The sequence below is a fragment of the Magallana gigas genome, chromosome 8 (genome assembly GCF_963853765.1).
Source record: "Magallana gigas chromosome 8, xbMagGiga1.1, whole genome shotgun sequence".
Taxonomy (NCBI): domain Eukaryota; kingdom Metazoa; phylum Mollusca; class Bivalvia; order Ostreida; family Ostreidae; genus Magallana; species Magallana gigas.
In genome coordinates, this window is record NC_088860.1 from 46,346,534 (window position 1) to 46,373,526 (window position 26,993).

Genomic DNA, 26,993 nt, shown 5'->3' on the forward strand with positions numbered 1-26,993 from the left:
TTATTTGGTAGGTATACAAATGAAATGGCAGATATATAATTTTGACAAACGTTCACAATTTTTTCAATCGTTTGCTCTCCGTCTCTATTTGAAAGATAAAAAAAGGTTATTATGATGCTTTTCTTGTACATATATTAAAAGGTATGATTCTTTTGAATAAAATATCATTTTATATACGAACAAGCAAACGCAGCATTGTTAAGGCGTCCCGATGCTAAAATACGGCTGGAAAACGATATTATTTGAATCATGGCAAAAATAATTTTACCGGGAGTATTTCTTTAAATCTATGTTACTTTTATTGACATCGATGTTAAACATTATATTTGATGCATTTTTGTGACGTCATATGTACTTCGTAATCACGTGACAGGCGAATCTTAATATTGCAAATGGTCTAGTTAAAACGCATCGGCGCATGTGATTAATAACATTAAATCATACATATTTTTAAGAAAAATCCTTTGTTAAGTCATAAACTTTGAAGTTCTTGCTCGGGAAAGAAATATATTTTTCGTTTATAGAAGATATTGTTGAAACATTCCACAAAATCATCAAAATAATGCACATTTTTACTAATCAAAAAAATTTGGGTAAATCCGTAGGTTTCCGCAGCACGATTCACATTGGTACTTATATTCTCTACCAATTTTACGTAAAATATTCTTAAATTGTGTTGATCTTTCACCTGCGCCAAGCTGGTTTTACATGCATTAAAATTTCTTCATTCAGTTGTTTACATATAGCAGGGAGAGTCTCCAAACCTCTACTTTATAAATAGTATTTTACTTAAAACGAAGCTTTAAAACTGTCGATTATTTGATACTGGTTTTTAATATGAATGAATTCTGTACGTCTAGATTTAACTGCAGCATGTATATAAAGGAAACATGCGGTATTATACTGGTTTGATATAATTCACTTTTAACGTTAAGATACATTCCCTGAGAACTATCGACAGGAATGCAGATCGTGACGTCAAAGTTAATTATGACGTCATATCGTATGAAGTACAGACAAGTGACTTTCTACATATCGCATCGGGAAGCCTTAACATGCCCGCGAACTATACACACATACAGGGAAATGTTAACGTGTTTTACTGTGCATTCTATCAAAATGCAACTTTTTATGAACATAAGTTTTGAACAGTTTTTTTAACTTAATATTCTTTCCACATATTGCAAGCTTTTTTTCTGCGCCGGGATATTTTTAATGACCCTTTTTTAAGGCTAGAGTCTGAATGTATCGCTTTATTGTATTATACGATTTGTTATTGTCATTTTTTCACAGGTACTTGTTTAATAGTATAGTCCCTATATACATGTAGTTGGCTCAATTTTTTTTCAAAACTTACAACCATTCTTAATAAGTCATTATAAGTTGCACATATATATTTAAGGAATAAGGAATCTCTCTTTGAGTATTATAATATGATAATATTGGTCGGGCGTGATTAAATCCAATAAAGCCCGAAGGGCTTTATGATAGATTTAATCATAACGACATTTTTCAGGTATGTCATTTTTACCGATATAAGATTGAGCGAACAGCAGATGTGGCCGGTCAGCAGAGGCTGCTTACTTCTCCTAGGGACCTGTTTCTACCCCTATCAATTTGGATGTCCGTGTAGATCTGCTTTGAATTTGTATTTCGTTTTATGGAATTTTGAGATGGTTCACGGTTTGTTATTGTCATTTTTCATGTATGTATATAGATAAAATACAATCACCTGCAGCCTGGTTTTGTAATTTTTATGGCTTTCTTAAGCTTTTTCGGGGTTTCGTTTTAAGAAAAAAAGCATACTTTTTAACATTTTAGTAACATTAAGCAGAAAAAAATTCGTATACAACAATACAATACTAAGCTGTAAATGTTTTAATGCATGATAAATACTTCTTTAAACGTATCAAAACCACAATCTGTAAAAATCATTCATGTGCTTTTTCAGAAATTTTATTTAATTTTTTTTCTACAAACATTAGTTTGTGGGTTTTTTTTTTAATTATAATGTTTTAATCTTTTGAACAAACAGCACACACAAGTTCTCTTCCTGCTACATAAGGTGGACACTTCAAGGAACCACAATGAGCCTCTACAGGATAGAAGAGTTTACCACCCTTGAAGTTAGAACCACCATGCAAAGTGTCGGGATGACTGTCAACACAGGTGAAGGTTGTTCCAGCAACATGATCATAAAAACCCGCCATAAGGTAGCCATGGTATTCCAATGTCCATCCTCTGTAACACGTTTTTCTTGCTTAAAAAAGGCATTGACGCTTATGAAACATTATGGACTCGTACATATAAAAATCAAAGAGTATTATTATGGGCACAGAATAAATGGAATAAAAAAAAAATCGGTAAAAATGTGCGTTTCCAAATGGCCCGGTTTTGTGCATACTTTTATATTAACAGCAGTATTTGCAAGAAGTTTTACAACCACGTTTACAACAGTGGTCAACGAATGCCTTTATTGAAATGACCATAAGTTTAAAACTATGTGGAGCTGAGGCTCGTTTTTTAACCATTTGAAAGGAATTGAATAGAGCTATTGAAGAATAACATCATCTACAAAATCACATCAGCACTTACAAATTTATATATTGGCTTGCATCATGTAGTAAGTTATTTAAGTGCTAAGACCACATTTTGATATAATTGTGGGGAAAGGCGATGTGCTTATCGCGTCTATATAATTTACTACACTTTATCACGTTTTTCATAAACTTTTTTTATCATTTTGTGTTTTTACAATAATCGAACGATTAAAGTAATATATCAACTACCAGAATTTTTTTAAATTACAAATGTCATTATAACGTTAATATTTTTGTACATTTGCATACAAATGCTGTAGTGCTATATAGCATCATATACGGAATAAAGTTAACTTGTATGTAAGGTTTAATGTTTATTACAGATTGTGTGATAACATTTTACATTGTACCTATTATAACAAAAGGTCCGTGGGCCACATCGCTCAACTGAGGAACAATAGGTATGATAAAATCAGCTTAATGGAGTCAAAATACAAAGTATCTGGACAGTATACAATAATACATGTTTATTCTGTATAAATAAAATCTGTCCCCCCCCCCCTGGATATTCTTATGTTAATAATTATAAGTCCCTTTTCTAACAGGATGATTTTATAGTCATATCACATGTTGAGTATTGCAGTTCTCAACAAGATCCATAACAATTGTTTATATATGGGATATAAACCTACATCAAACTCTGAACCTTCTTGTGAATTATCCTAAGGGCCAAAGTCTTAACAATTATAAAGAATCATCTGGCTGATTAGTTTCTAAGCAGAAGATTTTTAAAGATTTATTCAACATATTCCTATGTAAAACTTTGACCCCCCCCCCCATCCATTGTGGCCTCATCCTACTCCCGGGGGTGTCATTATCTTCACAACTTTGAATGTACACTACCTCAGGAGGTTTGATCTTTCCTGGCTGATTAGTTTTCGAGAAGAAGATTTTAATAGATTTACTCTCTATATTTATATGTTAAACTCAAACGAAAACCCCCCTCCCAATTTGGCCCCACCCAACCCCCAGGGATTATGATTTTCTCAACTTTGATTCTACACTACTTGAGGATGTTTACATAAAAGTTTCAGCTTTCCTGGCTGATTAGTTTCTGAAAAGAAAGTATTTAAAGTTTTACTCTATATATTCCTATGTTCAATTTTGCCCCCAATAGTGGCCCCATCCTACTGTACCCCTGGGGTTCATGATTGACACAACTTTGAATCTACACTAACTGTAGATACTTCCACACATGTTTCAACTTTCCTGACCGATTAGTTTCTGAGAAGAAAATTTTTAAAGATTTACTCTATATATTCCTTTGTTAAAATTCGCCCCCCCCCATTGTGGCCCCACCGTACCCCCATGGATCATAATTTGTACAACTCTGAATGTACACTACCTGAAAATGCTCCCTCAAAAGTTCTTATTAATAAGAAGATTTTTGAAGATTTATCAAAAATGTTCAATAAATCCTAATCATCTCCCCTTATAGAAAGGTTTTAATCCTTAATTTTTACAACTTTGATTCTCCATTGAATAAGGATGCTTTGTGCCAAGTTTGGTTGAAATTGGCCCAGCGGTTCTGGAGAAGATGTTGAAAATGTGAAAAGTTTACGGACAGACGGACAAACATACGACAGACAAACTTTCAGCTTTCAGCTCCGGTGAGTTAAAAAAGGAAAAACTTCCTAGTAGATATAAAAAAAATCGGTAACATCTATACTTATAAATTAAGACATTTTGCAAATAAACTAATAAATGCCTGCATCAGAGTACTTTCCTACACCATTTGGTTTATCAACACATGTGAGATGATGTCTGTAAGGTATAATTGAATTTTAACTGATAAGTAATTATAGTGAAATTAATCAAAATCCTACTTTCATTTTCGATAAACAAGTCCGAAATAGCAAAAATGAGAGTACAATAGCGGACACGCTTTGGCGGATCTAAATCAGGGATAGTCTTGATTAAAATATATACTTGCAATAAAAAAAATGATCTATGAACGATTACGTATAACGTGAATATTTTTACTGTGAGCCTATTTAGAGAATATATAAAAGTTAAGCTTTGACAAATGTTAAATGTTTATTAAATCACTAATAATTAAGTGATTTAATGATTTAAACATTAAATGATTAAAGTTTAAATCATAAAATAGGTCAATTCTCTTCTTCATTGGGCGATTTTAGTTTTGAAACTCATTCGCTTGCGAAGCACGACCTCTGGTGAGAGAATAGGATAAAACTTTCCAGAACAGGGTAACCAAGAACGCGGATTTACTGATTAACGAAAAGTGAAGGACGAGTTTATCATGCATCGCGGACAGATACCTTGGATCGGACTTCGATAATACTAAAAGTTAATAAATAAAAAAGAACAACCAATAAGATTTTAATATTAATGGAAAGAATTTTCCAAAACGGGGCACCTTAAAACGGGTTGACTAATTGACATCATGGCGGAAATAATGCATAACCTAGCGTGTTTTAACTTCACACATTTTCATACCACGACAGATTGGTTGTACACCTTAAACATAAATGAACAGATAATTCATGTTTGTATTGTATGTCTATATACTGCCTATAGTAACTTCTCGGGAAGTTGGGATTGCTATACTGGATGGATGAATGATGTATGCATAAAACCGGAAAGTTTATTGGGGATGCTCCCCTCCAGATTTTTTTTATGAAATTCTTCTTTGCTCCAGTTATAGAAATTATGTTGAAAATTGACCTAAAGAACCAAATTTAGATATACACTAAATAACTATTCACTTGTTTAAAATAAATCCATGCAGAATATAAAAAGGTTTTATTTTTTTCAAGTTATCTGCAACAAACCGGATTGAGGCCACTTACATGTACATGTGTATATTATCCATTTCAGTTTAGATCTGTCCGCTCTGTTAAATATCCAACAATGCAGTCGGGTTTTATTTCAATAATGTTGAAAAATAAGATAAAGAAAGAATCGGACAATATATATAGAAAAATGAATCAAGCAAAAAACTGTCAGTGGCGTTGTTACCATGTATGCTTATATTCCATCAACCCGTTTCCATCGACATATATCAAAATTGAATGCTACACAAAGACGTCTTAAGTACTAAATATAGACACGCATTGTCACGGTGGCCTTCCAGTACCATATTAAAGCAACAGAACACAATGCATGTACCTAATAAAGCAGAGATTTATTTTGCATTTGAACTTAGTTTTACACATTATTTTAAATTTCCCCCATAGAATACCACAGCTTTTTTGAGATATTCATTACGATAAACTAGGTGAAAATGAACTTAAGGATAAAAGCTTTGAGTGGGTCAAAAACAAACGTCAAAGGTTTTATTCTTCTTTAAGCTTTTAATAAGTTTTGTGATTTTATTTTATGCCTAAACTATAACCAAAACAATTTTTACTGCCTTAAAATATGCTTAAATAGTGAGCATTTCTTTCAATTTCTGCGATGATTTTAGTGTTAAAATTTGTCAGAATCCATAAGCTTCCGGGGCCTTCGCCCCCTGGGTCCCCATCATGCTTCACGCTGGAACCACTGGGGGCCTCATGGCCGCCCCCAAAGTCCCTGCCATTTTAAGCATGTACTTCGTTTCTGGTCAAGCTACGCCACTGACTGTTCAACATTTTGGCATTATATGATAAGCATTATATGATAATAATGTGTGAAGAGTTAATTCCTGCACTTGCGCGGGGTATCATCTAGTATCTGTAACAAACCTGGTTTTTACTAACCTGGAAACATCTGAACAACGGATTTTCGTCGAACCAGACAAAGAGCACATGGAACATCGTGATTATCAACTGTTCTAATGTTGCCTGTAAAGGACCCTGTTCGATACTCTCCGCCAAAAACTAGATTTTTGTATGCATCGTACCCATCATTGTACAACCCCCATTCTGGATTTCTCGGTAAACAAAGAGGTTCTACAGCGGCTCCTTTGTGGGTATAATGAGAGCCTCCGGTAAACCCTGCACAAGAACTTACTTTAAAACATCAGTTTGTAAAATAAACTTATCAACTAAATGGAATAGTGGTCTTTTTCAATAATAAATTCTAATTATCAAAATGTTGCAAATAATTCAGCTAAAATATTGAAGTGTCAATTATTGTTTTAAACTCGTTCCTCGTGCACACTTTTGTTACTTTATAATGTTATTTTCCTTCACTGAATCATTCTAAATAAAAGCGATGAATACATGTATGAAAATATCAACCAAACAACGAATGATTTACGATGGACAACTATAACCTTCTTTACCTGAGTGAACTAACTCGGCATTAGATGGACACGTTTTCTTTCCCCATCTGGTGTAAACTACACTGCTGTTACCAATGTCTGTTAAAATACAAATAAGCTTATTTCTCTAATAATTTATTATTAGGATCCTGAACATATTGTAGTGAAGTATCATGATCAAAAAGATTGGATCAAGTTGAGTTCAGGCGCGGATCACCAAATCAAACAAAACGTAAAGCCGGATATTTGAATTAGGTTACTGTTATAATGATCAACTTATTACATGCCATATGATATACACTTTTATTAAAACATGAAACTATTAACTAAATTATCTTTTTAGAATCAATTGTATTGTATACCAAGCAATGCCATTTTCAAAGAAACTATTTTGAAACTGTCGGGAAACCATATTTTATTTACTTTTAACTAAGTCTTTAGTTTCAGAAAAAAATGATGTAGTTTCGGTAAACCACATCATGTTAATCGAAAAAAAATTATAAGACTCTGTAAATTAATATAATTATGAAAGAAAATTGATATATATGTAAAAAAAAATTAATCTTACATGTATTGACTTCGGATTTCATTGTCTCCTTAAACTTCTTCATAGATTTTTCTAACACATCAGTAAAACTTTTAAATTCCCGCCTCAAAGCTTCTACCTGGTAAGCTCCTAGAGCAGACGACAGTTGTCCGGTCAGATAACCTTGTAACATGTCCTTACAACTTCCGGCGTTCGTCTCGCCCTGAGTAGCAGCAACGAGCAATAACGTCAGTAGGATCGTCATCGTCCTGGGAACAATTAAAAACAAGTACGAATGATTAAAAAAAATGCATATTCTGAACATATCAAAGATCAAACATCATTCATTCTAATGCAGTAGGAACAAACTTCTAAATTATTGTCATAATGCAGATAAGTATTTCTACTGAATGGGACTGTGAAATTTAGATAATCGTGCATTTTATAAACGAATACTAGTAACGTATATAAGCTGTAACGGTTATAATACCTCAGAACGTATTAACCTGAGGGCTGTTTATCGTCTGTTTTACAGTATGGAAAATCTCAACCCACCTCAATTATTTATATGATTTGAAAACATAAATGTAAAAATTGTATATACTGCAATACACACGAGATATCATAATCAAATTGAAACGTGACACTAACCAGTATCGATAGTTCATACAAGTTGTGGTTATTGTCGTGATTTACTTCGCTTTACACAGCATTGACACAAACAATTAAATTATATTAGTTAGATATAAAGTAGATAAAATACATTAAACCAAATCATAAGTTTATAAATAAAATAATAGTTGTTGTGAAGCGTATAAATATGTTTTTCAAACACCCCCCCCCCCAAAAAAAAATATAATAATTATCTCTTTGTTTTAAATTTGACCATAATTAAAGAGGCTATCTTTGTCCTTCTAAAACATGATATCAAATACATTAAAATAAAAATTTGAAAAAGAAGAACAAAATATTTTTGATATGCACTATAAATGTCTTTATCCAATTATTAAAATAAGACGCTTTGAGTTCAAGTTTTTCTCGTGGTCAACGAGGTTTCTATTTCTCTAAGATGAATATCAAATATACGCACTTATTTAAAAACGTTAACTGATTGATAATTTTACACTTTTTACGACGAAACTGGGTCTGAATTACAATAAATGTTGAATAATAATTATTGTTTTCTCTGATGAAAACCAGTAGTGAAGCGAGATTTCTTTGATGATTCGGATGTTTGTATTTTTTCAATCATGGTATTTTAGCTAATTTTTACATAGAAAAATATAGGGTAAATCTTTAAAAATCTTCTTCTCAAGAACCATTTGGCCAGGAAAGCTGAAACTTATATGGAAGCATCCTCACGTAGTGTAAATTCAAAGTTGGGAAAATCATGATCCTTGGGAGTAGGAGGGGACCACATTGAGGGAGGGGGCAACTTTTTACATAGGAACATAAAGAGCTAGTCTTTAAAAATCTTCTTCTAAAAATCATTTTGCCAGGAAAGCTGAAAATTGTGTTGAAGCATCCCTAGGTTATGTAGATTCAAAGTCATGACCCTTGGGAGTAAGGTGGGGCCTCAATGGGGAGGGGGTTGCATTTTCACATAGGAATACATAGCGAAAATCTTTTAAAAATGTTCTTCTCAAGAACCATTTAGAAAGGACAGTTGAAACTTATATGGAAGCATCCTTAGCTGCGTTAATTCAAGGTTGTTAAAATTATGACCCTCAGAGGTATGGTAGGGCCACAATGGTAGTCAAAACTTTACATAGGAATAGAGTAAATATTTAAAAATCTTCTTCTCAAGAACTATTGGCCACGAAATCTGAAACTTGTGTGAACACATCCTCAGGTAGTGTAGATTTAAAGTTGTGAAAATCTTGACCCAAAGGGTAGGGTGAGGCCACAATGGGGGGGGGGGTCAGATTTTTACATATGAATATATAGAGTAAATCTTTAAGAATCTTCTTCTAACAATTATGTCAGGAAAGCTTAAACTTGTCTAAAAGCATTTTCAGGTAGTGTAGATTCAAAGTTGTGAAAATCACGACCCTTGGGGTAGGAAGGTGGCATAATGGGGTGGGGGGGGCAAATTTTTACATAGATATACATAAAGAGTAAATCTTTAAAAACCTTTTTCTCAGAAACCATTATGCCAGGAAACCTGAAACTTGTATGGAAGGTAGTGAAAATTCAAAGCTGTAAAAATCATGCCCCAGGGGGGTTCGATGGGGGTCGACCTTTTACATAGGAATATATATCTTTCAAACTCTTCTTCTGAAGAGCCGCTTTGAAGGAAAGCTAAACTTTGTTTGGGACCATCGTCAGGTAGTGAGATTTTATTCAATTCATGATTCACCGGGGGAGGGGGGGTAGAATGGGGTCACAAGAGGGTGGGGGAGACAGATTTGTACATAGATATATATAGAAAAATATCTTAAAATATTTTTCAAAAAAAATATTTTTCTAGAAAAACTGTAACTTAAGTGAAAGCAACTTCAGATAGTATAGATCAAATTTGTTCAAAATACAATTTTTAGGAATAGTGCGGGGCCATATTGGGGATTCAGTTGTAAAAAGGAAAACATTTCAATTATTCACAAAACCTGAAATGTTTATATATATGCTTTTACTTAAAGCAAGCATTTTTATATATTGCTGATTCTTTAAAATTGTTTAAACTTTAGCCCTTGGACGATTATTAGACTTCACAAGGGGTTCAGAGTTTGATATAGGTTTATATTCTGGATCTAAACAATTGTGAAGGGTCTTTTTGAGAACTGCAATGCTGAATGTGATATGACTATAAAAACACCCTGTTAGAAAAGAAACTTGATTATAAATATAAGAACATCCAATGGGGAAAAGATTTTTTTGCATAGGATCTAATTTATTATTCCACAGTGTCCAGATATTTTGTATTATGACTCCATGAAGCTGATTGTATCATGCCTATTGTTGCTCAGGTGAGCGATGTGGCCGATGGGCCTCTTGTTTATTTATGAAAAAAACCACATTCTTTTGAAGAAAAGTAATGATATATCATTTTCATATCATTCGTAAACACTTTACTGTTTTAAACAAAACTTGTTTATTTTTAATCCTAAACTTTATTAAACATATTTTACAAAAAATCTTCTTTTAAGCTTTAAATTGAATTACATTAATACACGAATATAATTATCTCCATCATATTTGTAAAGTAACAGGCTGAAGAGTTAAATCACCTTAATACACGAAAAGCTCTTGCATTGATAATCGGGATAACTATAATCAAAACCTCCATCAGTTGAAAAAATATATTAATGTACATTTCTATCTTTAAAAACAAATTTGTTAGGAAAGAAATTCAAGTCGAAAAATTTATCATTGCTTAACAGCTAATAATATTAATCCATTTTGAAAAAAAACATACATTAATTTTCTCTTCAAACTGGGGAATACGCCATCATAAATAATGAGAGGGCGAACGATTATTAGGGCGAACGATAAATAGAGCGAGCAGACCTAGGGCGAACGCACCTATGCGAACAGGTAGATATAGCAAACGAGCCCGATACCAATTTTGTCAATTCGGAAACAGCGTAAGTATGAATTAAGCTAATATTTTGGGTGCACAATGCAGCGTAATATGTATACATAATTAAATTTTTATTGCTTTTTTTAAAGATGTCAACAGTATAAAAACAGAAGTAATCAGTCTACGATCAATTTGCCATATAAGTAGACATGTGTTTTACCAAAAACGAACGTTATTTTGTACTCATATCACGTTTCATATAATTTCTTTGATGTCCGATCACAAGGACGTATAAGGCCCGATAATATACTGAGCAGATCAAATATAGAAATGTAATGATATTATATTATAATGAAAAGAATTTGATTACAATGTTTGGTTAAGCAATAGATAAAAATCTTCATCTATTTTTAAACATGATAATACGTAGTATCTAATATAATCTAAACTTTAATCGCTTACCTGTTCGTTAACGTAATTAAGTACACTCCGTGGACGATCCAATGTCAGCGATGTACAGAAAAATAAGTTACCTCGTTCTAAAGATTTTTGGTTTATGTTTTATTTAGATTATAACATTATTTGATAGATTTTATGGATTGTTAATTATATAATCATTTTCTTAAATTTTATTTTATCTAACTCTTATTCCTAAATATAGATGGTATGGGATAGGATAGGATAGGATAGGATAGGATAGAGCTTTATTGCAGGATAGGATGCAGGATACAGGAGATAGGATAGGAAAGGTTTGTCAGCTTTCACAATAGCAGCACTGTATAAAGCTATTTGACAGTATCTTCATTCACAAAATCATGCGAACAGTGTTGTGCTACAATACAAATAACATATCGAACAACCCTCGTAAAACAAGACGAAAAGCAACATAAGCAAGAGTGTAAAAGAAAAAAGTATCAACCAAAAAAAATGTTTTTAATTGACCATATGAACGTTGATTAATCTACTTAAATTTTAATGTATACAATTATGAAAATGTATATCTATTATGTCAAATGTAAGAGAGTGTCAAAGTCTCGTTGGTTGTCAAATCAATGAAATAAATTATTTTTCATGTTTAACTTGAAATCAGTAAATGAATGTGATAGAAAAATTCAATAAACAATAAACATAATGACAAAGCCGTTACCTTGTAAACTTTATTTTACGTGAAATTAAAATAAAACTCTTGCTGTTTTTGTCGTGATTGATAATATCAACTCCATTTAAAAATCACTCGTGTGTATAAATCTAGAGGTACTAACCGGTCAATACATTCTACATTTTTATGAATGAACTGGTATTGAATGACAGCAAATATTGATTTTTTCATTGATGTTGGTCACATACCGCCTCATGGTGCGGTGTTGGTTTCCATTACATGTGTTTTATGGAAGAAGTAACTTACATTCAAACAATGTTGCATCGTCAATATCAGCAAATGATATCGGTTTTCGTTTTAAGAGATCAATTTTGAATACGCTACACTTGCGTCTCTGTGTCTGAAACAAGCGTTTTCCATCTATATGTTTAAAGGGGTTGGTTTTTTTGGATAAAATATCATTATTACTTTAGTGAATAAATATCAGTTGAAATCAATTTCTCTTGACAATACATTTAAATAAGAAATCGGTATTATGCAGCACGTGATTTAATTTCAAAGGTAACTGTTTGCAGTTATCATAGGTTTTAAGTAACATTATCAATTTAAATACAAACACTGAAGGACAACGGACCGAGTTCTATTTGTTTTTTATAAAGTTTGTGTTTGTAAATGCTATATATCGCTTTTTTTATTTGTTTAAGTGTTTGTGACGTAATATCGAGCATTGGATTTTCGAAAGAATCACTCCTTTTGGTATAGCGATATAATTGCAGAGCGAATTAGTTTTGTCGTCCTGATGGTCAGAAGAAGGACTACGGACAGCGCAAGATCTGTTGAATTGTAAATATCAAGATTGTTCTTACAACAGAAAAAAACCAACACTTTTCCCACTCTTGATTTAGTCCTCGATAATGTTCTAATAATTTAGCCATCTTGTTTTCTGTTACCAGTGTCTCGTCTTTTTCATTGGCAACCTAAGACACTTTAATAGATCATCGGAAAATAATACCAAATTGGAAGTGATATCCAGTAAGTCACCAAGTTTTGCGACCGGTCAAGATCACTGCATTTTCCTTAACCTATTGATGAATAGGTAAAAAGGGGCTGTTTCAACAACAAAACAGTCCAGTCCCTGTTAGAGCCAAATGAGCTGAATGTTTTTCGTTTTAAGGGTGTATCATGTCAGGGGAGTTTGCATCAAAGACATAAGAAGCACACAGCTTTAGATTCCAACACAATATCCAATAGAAACGTGTGTCTCAATATCTGAATCATTTGGAATCATTTATTTCATTTTGTCGAAAAATGTTTGATGAACACATAAAACTTTGGTTCAATGCATTATGCCTACATTTTTTAGTTTGAATATCTGAATGCATTTTATTTCTAAATTGAACTCATTTTTCAAAGGTAATTAATAGGTACCATATTCATTTAAGTAGAGTTGTGACAAAATATTTTTTAAACAATTCCTTTATATAAAGGAAATATGCTAATTTGATAAAAGAATATTTGAATGTTTTGAAGTCTTTTTTGATATATCTCTTAATATATATTTTAAGCTTCCACCATGTAAAAAAAAAAGATTGATATCTTTATCTGTTGAAGCCCCTTCAAAGCTGTCTGGATGACTATCAACACATATAAAGGTTGATTTTAAGCTGCGTGGTCATAATAACCCGCCATTACGTAACCATGACATTCCGGTGTACATCCTTTGTAACACGTTTTTCTTGTTTCAATGGCATTGAGTCCTTCCGGAATATGTTTCAATATTGAAAGTGTGCAAATGCAAACAACAATTATTTATACAGAAGTTGTTGATAAGTTAAACAAAACAAAAATTTGTACATAATTACTGATTTAATTCTCCAATAATAGCTGAGGATGGGGAAACAGTTTCTTGGAACTGACTGATTTTTCTACCATGACTTATAAGAAACAAAAATATTTAAAGAGATAAAGTTTTTTTTTAGCTCACCTGAGCCAAGTGAGCTTTTCTGATCACAATTTGAGCGCTGTCTGTCGTTGTTGTAAACTTCTCACATTTTCATCTTCTCAGGAACCACTGTGAAGATTTCAACCAAATTTGGCACAAAGCACCACTAGATGAAGGGAATTCAAGTTGTTTTTTTTCAAATGAAAGGCCACGCCCTCTTCAAAAGGGAGAAAAATTTAGAATTATTGAAAATTTGTTGGTATTTTTCAAAAATCTTCTCAAAAACTATTCGACCTGAAAAGCTTAAACTTGTGTGGAGGTATCCTCAGGTAGTGTAGATTTAGGTTTGTTCAAATCATGGTCCTCGGGGGTAAGGAGGGGCCACAATAGGGGGTTCATGTTTTACATAGGAATACAATGTAAATAGAGAAAATCTTTAAAAATCTTCTTCTCAAAAACTATAAGGCCAGAAAAGCTCAATTTAAGATGGAAGCATCCTCAGGTAGTGTAGAATTAATTATAAGTTTGTTCAAATAATGGTCCCTGATGGTATGGTGGGGCCACAATGGGGAATGGATTTTTACATAGGAATATATAGAGAAAATCTTTCAAAATCTTCTTCTCACAAAGTATTTGGCCAGGAAAGCTTAAATTAAAATGGAAGCATCCTCAGGTAGTGTAGATTTAAATTTGTTCAAATCATGGTCCCCAGGGTAGGGTGGGGCCACAATTGGGGGATCATGTTTTATATAGGAATATTCGACCTGAAAAGCTCAAATTAAAGTGGGGCCACAATGGGGAATGGATTTTTACATAGGAATATATAGAGAAAATCTTTTAAAATCTTCTTCTCACAAAGTATTAGGCCAGGAAAGCTCAAATTAAAATGGAAGCATCATCAGGTAGTGTAGATTTAAATTTGTTCAAATCATGGTCCCCGGGGGTAGGGTGGGCCACAATTTGGGGATCATGTTTTATATAGGAATATTCGACCTGAAAAGCTCAAATTAAAGTGGAAGCATCCTCAGGTAGTGTAGATTTAAGTTTGTTCAAATCATGGTCCCCGGGAGTAGGGAGGGGCCTTAATAGGGAGATCATGTTTTACATAGGAATATATAGAGAAAATCTTTAAAAATCTTCTTCTCAAAAACTATTAAGCCAGAAAAGCTCAAATTAAAATGGAAGCATCCTCAGGTAGTGTAGATTTAAGTTTGTTCAAATCATGGTCCCTGTGGGTAGGGTGGGCCACAGTGGGAGGATCATGTTTTACGTAGGAATACATAGAGAAAATCTTTAAAAATATTCTTCTCAAAAACTATTAGGTCAAAAAAGCTCAAATTAAAATGGAAGCATCCTCAGGTAGTGTAGATTTAAGTTTGTTTAAATCATTGTCCCCGGGGGTAGGGGAGAAAAGTGGGGCCACGAAATGGGGGATGGGGTATATAGGATTAGAGAAAATCTTCTTAAAACAACAAAAAGTGCTTTGTATTTGTAATGAGTTCTTTTTGGATTTTGTCGGCTGAATGAAAAATAGGATTTTGTCAAGAAAATAAACAAGTTTAATTTGAAAAAAAAAATCATTAAGCAAAAACACATCTTTATTCTCACTCCCCCTTTCACGCCACTCTCATTCGAACATAACAAAAAAAATAATAATTCAATTAAACAAATGAACAAATATCTGATACTATCAACTGAATTCAAAATTAAATTACACTGTATCAGATATAAAATGGAAGTAAACTACAAAATGTTGTTTAGAATCTATTTCAACCAATAAAACTCTTGTAGAAAAATTTACTCAAAAAAATGTTAAAGTTCAATAATTCAAAATACAGTGATATAACAATTACTTCAAATTCAGCTCAAAATCATGTATATGAAAATTAGCCTGTAATAATAGTCGCTTTTAAACACTTAAGACCTCTCTCTGAAAAGGAACTCAGACACTTCAAGGACACTACGCACTCAAGACGCTCCTGCCCCCGTCAAATTTCCTGTCCCTCTAGTCCCTATCCTAACTGAAAGCCCCGGACTCGCAGGTCTCTCGCTTCCAGTTTACGACCACTGCCCGGACAGAAAACTACGCCCAACTCAGCACAGAATGCGTCCCCGACATTCGTCAGTTGCCCACATGACCTTCTATAGGATAATTCCCGTCTAGCGCCCACAGTCTTATTTCAGGAAGTTGAACCCAACACCCTTATGCACTGAAAATAACACACTGTGACTAATAAAGTCCCGAAAAACATACAAACATACGACCAATAACACTAAGAACTAAATTACCTGCAATATGTACAAAATAACAACAAAACAACCTTACCGGCTAGGAAAACATGTGCCAGAATCCAAAATTCAATGGCTACCCGTTTCTCCTCAGTATTGTACTAACTGGAGATATTCACCATATCTTAAATCAGACGCTGCAAAACGTGGCACCCGGCTGATGTCGTTACCGGACCCTCTACTCACCACTACACCCAAACCGGTCACTTTAATTACTCGATCTAAAAATAGCACACTCGCCCGACACTCGTCACTCACATACGGTAACCCATTCATAACAAAAATAAAGAGGAACACAAATACAAACACCTGTATACACAAAACTGAATCAACTTTATTACAGTATTTATTAAAAAAAAAGAAGAGGTGGATAAAAATTGGCAGATTTTCAATTTATTTAGCAAGATCTACTGTACTTAGTTGTCAAGATATTTTGATACTGTAATGCTAATTTGATCAGAATTAAAGCAATTGTTGCTCAGGTGAGCGATGTGGCCTCTGGGCCTCTTGTTTTGTATTTGGCAAAATTGTTTCCATCATATCTATTGGGAAAAAAAGGATCGAGCTATTTTGTTGGTTATGTATTAATTTCTTCCGTGAATACAGGATTAAGAAACACTATGTGCCAAAAGGTCCAATCAATTGTATAATAACGACTTGATTGTAACAACGTTACGTTGCTCGATCTGTACTTGGCCTCGTTAAGATTTTCAACTCATGTCACAAACACATTTCTCAATAAGGAACTGCCATGTTTGCGAAGATTTTTTTTCATGGCTGTATGTTATTAAATTTATATAAGATTTGCTAGTAGAATGTTTTACTTTGAAATTGAATTGACATCTATAAACTTAAATAGATGACAATTTTGTTTTCCATGTATTTGGATACGTTTCGAACTATCGAAAGTATTAATCCAAACAATTAATAATTGCGATCTTCTTGACAGAGAAAAGACATTTTTAATGTTGTAAAAATCGTTTCACACATACAATTGAAAAATGTTGTCCTATTTTTCAATATATATCAAAAGCAAAATTCCCTATACATCAAAACCTTATATGAAAGATTGAAAAAATTAGTTTTCAAAAATATTTATTATGTTTTTAATTTTTTGAACAAACAGCACACACAAGTTCTCTTCCTGCAACATAAGGTCGACACTTCAAGGAACCACAATGGGCCTCTACCAGGTAAAACAGTTTACCATTTTTATTTGTAGCGCCACCATGTAAGGTGTCTGGATGACTGTCAATACACGTGTATGATGTTCCAGCTGCATGATCATAATACCCCGCCATAAGGTAGCCCTGATACTCCAGAGTCCATCCTTTGTAACACTTTTTTCTTGCTACAATGGAAATGAATTCTCATACAATATGTTTCCTAATCAAACTATCTAAATGCAAGCAAAGAATATTATTATCCAGATACATGCATTACATTATTAAATTAAATAAAAAATTGATTTTATTGTTTCAAATAAACAAATAAAAAACTTAAAGTATAATTAATTCTTTTCTTCTTTATTTTTACTTTCATCTTAATTGTATGATATCAAAGCATGATGTTTTGATTTTTTTAACTTAAACAAAAATAATGCCAATATGCATATATAGAACAGGCATACACGTGTAACATACATCTTTATCTTAATATGCCATGCTCACCTGGAAACATCTTAACAACAGTTCTTTGGCGAACAAGACAAACAGCACACGGAACATCGTGCTCTTGAAGTGTTTAATCGAAACCTTTAAAGCTATAAGTCTCATATTCTGCGCCAAATACATAAGCCTTGGCTCCATCGTGCCCATCAGTGTACCTCCCCCACTCCGGATTCCTCGGTAAACAAAGAGGTTCAACTGCAGCTCCTTTATGACCAAAATATGAGCCTCCGGTAAACCCTGTGTAAAAATTATGAACAATTTAAAAATAGCAGTTTGGAAAATCCTCTGAATGAAATGTTTTAAAAAATAACTCTTATATCTACAACAACATTATACAGCAAATATTTTTCCTAGATTATAAGTAAAATGTGAACTCTTGTTTCAGTCTCATCCTTTGTGTACTCCTTCTATTTCTATTTCTTTTCCAGTGGGTTCTAATAAATACTAGAGATGAGTAAATGCTAAAAATGTATAAAATAACGTATCTTAAAGTATGTACGAAACTAATAATGATTTACGACAAACAGAAATATTTTCCTTACCTGAATAGACTAGCTCCGCATTAGAAGGACACGTTTTCTTTTCCCATCTGGTGTAAACAACACTACTGTTACCGGTGTCTGTTGAGATTTCAATTAATTTAAAAATATTTCTAATTCATAATCAGGCTTCTGAAAATGTTCGGATACAAAGTATAATCTTACTTACATGTATTTACTTCAGACTTCATGCCTTCCTTAAACTCCTTTATTGATGTTTCGATGACGTCAGTAAAACTTTTGAATTCTCGTCTTAAAGCTTCTACTTGGTATGCTCCTAGAGCAGATGACAATTGTCCTGTCAGATAACCTTGTAACATGTCTTTACAACTTCCGGTGTTCGTCTCAGCTTGTGTAACGGAAACGAGAAACAGCAGCATCAAGACTACCATTGTCTTGGGTAAAATTGAAAACAAGTAACAATTATAAAAGAGACATTTTATGAACATATCAAGGATCGACCATTAGTACTGGAATTGCAACAAGACAAAATATTATTAGTTTGGTAATGCAAATCAGTCTGTTTACTTAAATATAACAGTAAAATTTATGTTTTCTTGCATTTTATGAGCAAAAAACATACAATACATGTAATGGGCAACGTATTAACAAGAGAAGTGTTTATTGTTTTTTTAACAATAGGGAATGCCTTAGCTGACTTCCTATATATATGAATTGAAAAGTAAAATATACTGTAAACAGTTTTTCAATTGTCATGCAATATCAGAATTTAATTGAAATCTGATACTAAATACTCCCATGCTGATAGTTATATCACGATTCCCTAATTGTTAAAAGTGTATCTCTGAATTGATCCAAATGAAAGCAAATCTAGAATGCACACTGTTCAATAGTCTTCATTTAACGACACTACTGGTATGAATACAACAAAAATTGATATGTTTTATGTAGGTCACAGAGCACTTCAAGTTGCAGTAAATTTAAAATTACCTTTGTTTTCAATGAATTTTTGTTAAATAACAATAACTTTTAATTAATTATGAAGACTTGTTTTTATTCAAATGAAAGAAAATTTACATGTGCCCGGCAAATTAAGTTATGACAGATAAATAATGCATTAAGCAGTAAGCAGTAATTTGGAAGGTAAAATTCACATGGAATGTTAGAAGTTGTAAAGGAATTTTATTGGCATATACATCAATGAATTTGTAGTAGGTAGTATACAATGTACAAATAAAATGCATTGTGATTGTAATTAGTGTTTAGCAGGATATGTTAATCATTTGTGTTTGAACTGACTTGTCAATGTACAAGACCACGTGTCGATTTTTAAATTTTGCCGGGCTTGGTTATCGCTCCTGAACATCTTTTTTAAAAAAAAGTCATACACAATCTTGCATTGTCAGTGACATACAATAGAAGATGTATATAACATAAATTTATGGAATTTTTCGACACAATGTAAACTTGCATCGTAAAAAAATCAATTGCAATACAGGGTTAATTTTGATATTCCTAAATATCTCGTGAAGGAATACCTTTTCATGGAAAAGTGAGTTTAAATTCAAACAATGTTGTATCGTGAATATGAGCAACATGAACTGGGTTATCATTTTCGATCAATTCAATGATAATTTTTTTTGTAAGTTCACTAATGAGATAGTTGATATATAATTTTAATAAACGTTTCACAATTTTTATTTAATCGTTTGCTCTCCTTATCCTTTTAAAATATGAAGTAATCATGATGCTTTTCTTGTACATTTATAAAAAAAGGTATGATTCATTTAAATAAACTATCATTATATCTATAATGAATAAACAAACTATACATATATGGAAAGTATTAACTTTTTAATGTGTTTTCCATTTTAAAAAATGCAACTTTTTAGGAACATTACTTTTGAAAGATTAGGAAAAGAAAATAAATTAATATTTTTTCCACATATTTCCAAATTTTAATTGAGCAGATCTTTTTTGCAAAATGCAATTTTTAACTCTTAATGGCAAAAATTTAAAACTCAAAAATACATTAAAATGTCTCATAAAAATTCTTTAGAAGGCTCATTTGCAGAGACAGAATGTAATGCTCCATTGTGTAATGCAGGCACTTGTTTAATACTATAGCTCCCTATTTGTTGGTTCAGGGTTTTTTTTTAAAACGTACAATTTTTTAATAAGTCACCATATGTAACATCTATTATTATAAACACTTAAAATGTGCACCCGTCTTATTATAATGAAAACATTTGAATTTTTACGTTTTCATGTGCTAGACCCCAATGAGTGTACCTTATATAAACACAAATCACTTTAAAATGTAAAGGTAGTGAACAGGAATCGCAACGACTTACTGCACGTGGTTTTGGTACTTTACCTATGCAACTCTCACATTGCTCTTTACATGTATTAGTGTTTATCTATGTTTAAATAATGAAATGCATCTAATTTCTGAACTTGAACATTTCTGTTTTTAAGTTATTTAAAATAATCGTTTTGAAAGACAAACAACAAAACTTTAAAAGAAATCGTCAATTCTTGAAGAAAAAACAGAATGTATAGAAAAAGTTGATAGGACACATAATGTGAATGAGCGGACATCAAATATTATACATGAACAAAATGAAGTTAGCTAGGTTTGGTAATAAAGACTGTAAATAGTATCTGTTTTTCCTGACAAAATAACTATTATGATAAGCGAGGTTCACTGCATAATAAAATAACTGGTCTGTAAGACATTGCAAATATTAAATTCTGAAAACATACATGTACCTTTTCTAGAAATAATTCACAAAATCAAAGTACGCAAAGTATAGATATCTGGGCTCATTTGGTGTGGATTGATTACGTTTTCATGATATGGCATTATTAAAGACAAATTGAGTCATTAGTAATGAATTTAGTTATTTTATAAAATATAATTTATTTTATTAGAAATTATTTAGAAAATTACAGAAAGATTGGGTACTATATGATTTTTGGGAGTTGATTTTATTCAACTCTCCTATGCAGTTACTCTGGCAAACCGAAAGTGAAACAGTGTTTGGACCTCAGCACAAATCATCACCGCTGACAAGACTTAGTGCTTGAAAAAATAGACAAATTCGATGTAATTTATGCTGAAGCATTGTTCTTCAAGGAAACTAATCAATAAACACTTTGAAAATAGTCAGATTTTATATAATACGAACAACTAATATATATTTTATAGTCTCATGTATTCCTACGCCAGAATTTAATATAGCCTCGTTCACCCAAACGCTCGGCTGTCTCCGTAAATCTCCGACAAGCAGAGAGGCGCTCTTGCTTGTCGGAGACAGCCGAACGGTTCGTTGAACGAGACTAAAGTTCAATATCAATAGTGCTTGGATCCATACAATTTTTAGAATTGCTTCGATTACGTATTCATAGTTTGAACTCTATCTTTAAATATTACACAACATGATTTATATGGGGTTTCTCGAACTTTTATCGGAAAAGTCTAAAATTCCTTTAATAAAAAAGTGCGTAATTCAAATATAGACTAGAAACTAATTGCCATGCAAGATAAGTTGATTTTAAAATAAATGATAATCGATAAAATCAACTCCCGTCAGTACTTCAGTACTTTGATTAAATATATCAGATGTAAACATAAAATGACCAAATGTCATGGTACACATTCTACGTTATTTTTTGTTGAAACTAAATGTACATTTTTGTGCGGAGAACAAAACTGTTGTTCAGTCAACATAAGGTACCATGCACAGTAACTGTAGCTTATTCATTGCTAACGAAATGAGCTCGGTTAAAAATACAACCGCTTAAAAAAATCGTTATACGGTGTCTTGAACCTCCGTCTAATTTTCATACGGAAAATTCACAGTTATTATTCACAAGTATTGCAACTCGTCTTGAGTTTGTTTGAATGAGCATCAAAACACTTCATAACCCCATGATGATTTCATATAAAGTTTATTGTGTATTGTCAATTGTTTTGAAGTGTTTTTTTATAACTCGTAAATAAATAATGAAATCAAATTCATGCTTCTGATATTTCCATTTTTTTCCAAACATGCTACAACTCACCATTATCGTGATATACTTACATGTATATAAGACTGCCCTAGTGTCGGATATGTATGCCCAAGAATCTGACGATGATTTGTGAAGAGATTCACACTCGTCCTTGATTACGTTAGAACCCGCTCAACCGTACAAAAATTAGCAAAGTAAGTGTGCCAATGTTAGTAGCTAGCTATTTTTGAGATAAACAGCTCACATACAGCTCAATACCAACTCTCCTGTTAGCAGAAATCGGTTAAATTGTGGTATCAATATGTCTATTAACATTTATAAAGTTTTGTTTGTTTTTTTTTTTTGTTTTTTTTTGTTGGGTTTTTTTGGTTATCATAATTTGGTTTTTTTGTTAATTTTTGAATACTAGAAAAAGTTTAACTATGTGCATATGGATAAATTGCAATGGTCTGTAACATGTTTTTTGTAATTATTATGGTTTTGTTAAGCTGTTACGGAAGTTCTGTTTTAAGAAAAATAATACTTTTTAAACACTTAAGGGAGATTTAGCAGAAAATAATTTTCTTTTACAACTATACAATACTATGAATTCATCACTACATGGCAAATAAGTGTCTTGAATATTTCAATATAAAAATCTTTGTGCTTTTTCAAATATTGTACATTTTATTCTTTCGAACAAACAGCACACACAAGTTCTCTTCCTGCAACATAAGGAGGACATTTCAAGGATCCACAATAAGCCTCTACAGGATAGAAGAGTTTACCACCCTTGAAGTTAGAACCACCATGTAAGGTGTCTGGAAGACTGTCAATGCAGGTGTAAGTGGTTCCAGCTGCATGATCATAATAACCCGCCATAAGGTAACCATGGTATTCCAACGTCCATCCTATGTAACACGTTTTTCTTGCTACAAAGGCATTGAAATTATATGAGACTTTACTTTTATTACATGTCAACTCCAATCAAAGAATATTACACAGAAAATACGATTTATATCATAATAATAAAAACGATCTTTTTGTCTTTTTTATCTATCATGACGGGAATTGATATGCAAGCAAATCTATTTCGAAGTGTAAAATTAATCTCCAAAAAACAGTAATAAAATGCGTCCCTTTGTTTTATAGCAATAAAACGTTTATGTATTAAGATTGTTTAGTGCTTTTATAAAATATAACTAAAAATTAGTATCAGAAGAGAATTACATCTCTATACAAAGAGACAAATAGAAAAAAAAACTCCTCTGCGTAACATGATTGGTATCGTGTAAAACATAAATTACAGCGAATTACAGAATACCGGTAGAGTTTTCAATAGCTTGCTAGATTGATCAATAGGGTATTCAATTTGGTCAGCAAGGTATCACATTAGGTTTAAATCTAGGTCATGTGATTACTCGGGTATGACAGCAATAGAGTGAGTTAATCTGGTTAACATTTGCACTTTTGGGCCTTTTTGTTTCTCTCTGTTATCCTACATTACTGCTATAAAAGTCTGAACTAATTAAGCAGTCAGCACAAAAAAAACTATTAGTGCTGTAAGATGCATCAGGAATCAGGGAACCAAAATGTTTTATGATTTTTTGCAGGGAAAAATATCTCCTTTTTAAAGTTATGCTTTTCTCTTTTGTTTGTTTCTTCAGAACTGCCTTTTGAATAACATTTTTTGAAAAACAAAATTCAAATTACTCCAAGCAGAATTGATGCTCTATAGAGATACGTACCTTCTACCGTGTTTAGTTAGTGATATTTTGTTTCCAATTTTTCCTACTGGTTCGAAATAATAAACCCATGTTTCGTCACCAGTAGCAATATATGCATATCGTCTTTGATTATATTTGGGAAACCCTTTTAGAAATTGCTTTGCAGTTTGTACTCGTGAAATAAGAAAACTTTAATACAGTTACATACTTATGCCGTAAAGCTACATATATAGTATCAGATAAAAACTTATGTAAGCGTTGGATGATAATTAAAAATTGCTTGATAATATTTCTTTGAAGTTATTATGAAAGAGGAAAATTTTTCTAGTAGATATATATATAAGTGTAACATATCTATAAGACACACATACGATTCAAGTGTCTTACTAACCTGGAAACATTTGAACAACGGACCTTTGGCGAACCAGACAAACTGCACACGGTACATCGTGATCGTGAAGTCTTTGGATGTTGCCTGTGAAAGAACTTGTTTGATACTCTGCACCAAAAACGTAATTTTTGGATCCTTCGTACCCATCAGTGTGCATCCCCCATTCTGGATCTCTAGGTAAACAAAGAGGTTCTACAGCTGCTCCTTTGTAGGTATAATGAGAACCTCCAGTAAACCCTACAAAAATATTTTAAACAATTAGTTTGTAAAATTAAGTTTTCTACGAAATGAAATATTTTTATAATGAAATTTTTCTGTATCAAAATGTTTAGCAAATAATTCAGCTAAAATTATTAAACTGAAATGTTAAATATTGATTCGGACCCGTTCTTCGTCCACACTTGTTCATTTTTTAATATCAATTTCAGTCTATGAAGTACAAAGAATAATACATGTATTTACATATCTACCAGACTAAGAATTGTCAACGAAGGACAACTATAACTTTTCTTACCAGAATAGACCAATTCGGCAGTAGAAGGACACATTTTCTTTCCCCAAATGGTGTAAACTCCACTACTGTTACCGGTGTCTGTTAAATTACAAATAAATTAATTTTGATTCTAATAATTCATAATTAAACTCCTGGACATATTTCAGTAAAGTATCTTGATCAAAAGGATCGGATCAAGTTGAGTTAACAGGCGCGGATCACCAAATCAAACAAGACGCGAAGCCTGGTAACAAGGCGTAACCCGGAGATTTAGATCAAGTTACAGTAATGATGATCAATTCATTACGTACCCTTCAAATATAAACTTATATTCAAAAATCAAAATATTAACTAAATTATCTTTTCGGAATTAATTGTATTGTACAACGTTTACTTATCAAGAAATGCAATTTTCAAAGGAACTCTTTTTTTTTTCAATTTCGGGAACGCATATTTCATTTACTATTAACTAAGTCTTTAGTTTTAGAAAAAGGTGATGTAGTTTAGGAAAATCACATTATGTTAAGTGGAAAAATCGGACTAAATTTTGTAAATTAATATAATTATGATAGAAAATTGATGTATATGTGATAAAAACATTTATCTTACGTACGTGCATTTACTTCGGATTTCACTGTTTCCTTAAACTTCTTCATGGATTTTTCTATCACATCAGTAAAACTTTTGAATTCCCGCCTCAAAGCTTCTACCTGGTACGCTCCTAGAGCAGACGACAGTTGTCCTGTCAGGTAACCCTGTAACATTTCCTTACAACTTCCGGTGTTCGTCTCACCCTGAGTAGCAACAACGAGCAATAACGTCAGTAAGATTGCCATCGTCCTGGGAACAATTAAAAACAAGTACGAATTATACAAAAATGCATATCCTGAACATATCAAAGATCAAACATCAGTAAATCTAATGCAGTAGGAACAAACTTCTAAATTATTGTCATAATGTAAATAAGTATCTCTCCTGATTGGAACTGTGAAATTTAGATATTCGTGCATTTTATCAACAAATAGCAGAAATAACCTGTAACGGTTATAATACCTTAGAACGTATTAATAGGAGTGCTGTTTATCGTCTGTTTTACAGTAAAAAAATCTCAACCCCCTTCATTTATTTATATGATTTGAAAACATAAATGTAAACATGACACTGCAAAACACACGTAATATCATAATCAAATTGAAATGTGAAACGAAACATTATCGATAGTTTAAATTAAGGATGTGATTATTCTCGTAATCGAGTTCGTTTTTATTTGCGCATTCTTAGCATTGACTAAAACAATTAAACTATTTTAATTAGATATAAAAAGATAAAATACAACATTTGATAATAACAGTTAAATCATTCATAACAAACCATTTTGAGGCTGTAAATATCTTTCATCTCAAAATTTAATTCATATTAATGAATAATTCAACACTTTTTCACCGACGTTTTTTACTCGCTTCGAATTTATACACCATATTCCCATTCGAAACTTTCGGGATTTTTCATAATGAAATTTTACTTGTATTTGTAATATCGTTTCTGAGTTTATCCATGCAAATGTGATATCGTGGAAACATAAACGGGAATGTAATGCGCATGCGCATGATTGTTAAATCTAAAAATCCTGATAATTTTGGATTTTTTAAAGGAGTTTTCGTTGATTAATAATAAGCGAATCTTGATTGAGAAAAAATAAAAATAAAGTGGTATTCTTTAAGTACCAATGATGTTTAAAATATATAAAACAAAAGTCAGTACTCTTCCGATTTCTCGGTATTAAAACCAAACAATTCGAGTCTATTATTTTAATATATTAGTAGTTTAGAAAACCGCATTCTCTTTTTTCACATTTAAAATGTGGATTTCTTTTGTACAAAATATAAAAAGGCTGCCAAATTGATCCCAAAATAGATACAATTACACTTGTCTTATGAAAAACTTTAAACTTAAACAAAATTAGGATTTAATGTTTTTAAAAACCACTTTATTCTCAAAGAAAGAAAAATACATCAATTGTGATGACTTAT

At 32.1% G+C, this 26,993-nt stretch overlaps 3 protein-coding genes and 1 long non-coding RNA gene across 6 annotated transcripts in view; 1 reads left to right on the forward strand and 3 right to left on the reverse strand.

Moving 5' to 3' along the window:
- Positions 1-26,993, forward strand: part of LOC105339282 (limbin) — a 502,381-nt gene that overhangs the window by 168,426 nt on the left and 306,962 nt on the right. The gene's annotated exons all lie outside the window — the stretch shown is intronic.
- Positions 1,941-11,443, reverse strand: LOC117689934 (uncharacterized). Of its 3 annotated transcripts, none has more exons than XM_066069456.1 (5): positions 11,319-11,443; positions 7,379-7,605; positions 6,832-6,909; positions 6,305-6,541; positions 1,941-2,260 (listed from the first exon to the last, which is right to left on the reverse strand). In XM_066069456.1, exons 2-5 carry the CDS (start codon positions 7,599-7,601, stop codon positions 2,016-2,018), a joined length of 783 nt encoding a protein of 260 aa, XP_065925528.1. In that variant the 5' UTR covers positions 7,602-7,605; positions 11,319-11,443; the 3' UTR covers positions 1,941-2,015. The 3 variants fall into 3 exon arrangements, with proteins under 3 accessions (XP_065925528.1, XP_065925529.1, XP_065925527.1); XM_066069457.1 differs by lacking the exon at positions 11,319-11,443 and adding an exon at positions 7,827-7,892 and having other exon boundaries at positions 1,941-2,241; XM_066069455.1 differs by lacking the exon at positions 11,319-11,443 and adding an exon at positions 7,827-7,892.
- Positions 17,437-19,012, reverse strand: LOC105330755 (uncharacterized). The gene is made up of 4 exons (XR_004602525.2): positions 18,565-19,012; positions 18,399-18,476; positions 17,857-18,093; positions 17,437-17,537 (listed from the first exon to the last, which is right to left on the reverse strand). It is a non-coding gene; the product is annotated as an uncharacterized lncRNA (long non-coding RNA).
- LOC105322080 (uncharacterized) lies at positions 23,023-26,059 on the reverse strand. The gene is made up of 5 exons (XM_011420604.3): positions 26,017-26,059; positions 25,577-25,803; positions 24,985-25,062; positions 24,471-24,707; positions 23,023-23,284 (listed from the first exon to the last, which is right to left on the reverse strand). Exons 2-5 carry the CDS (start codon positions 25,797-25,799, stop codon positions 23,040-23,042), a joined length of 783 nt encoding a protein of 260 aa, XP_011418906.1. The 5' UTR covers positions 25,800-25,803; positions 26,017-26,059; the 3' UTR covers positions 23,023-23,039.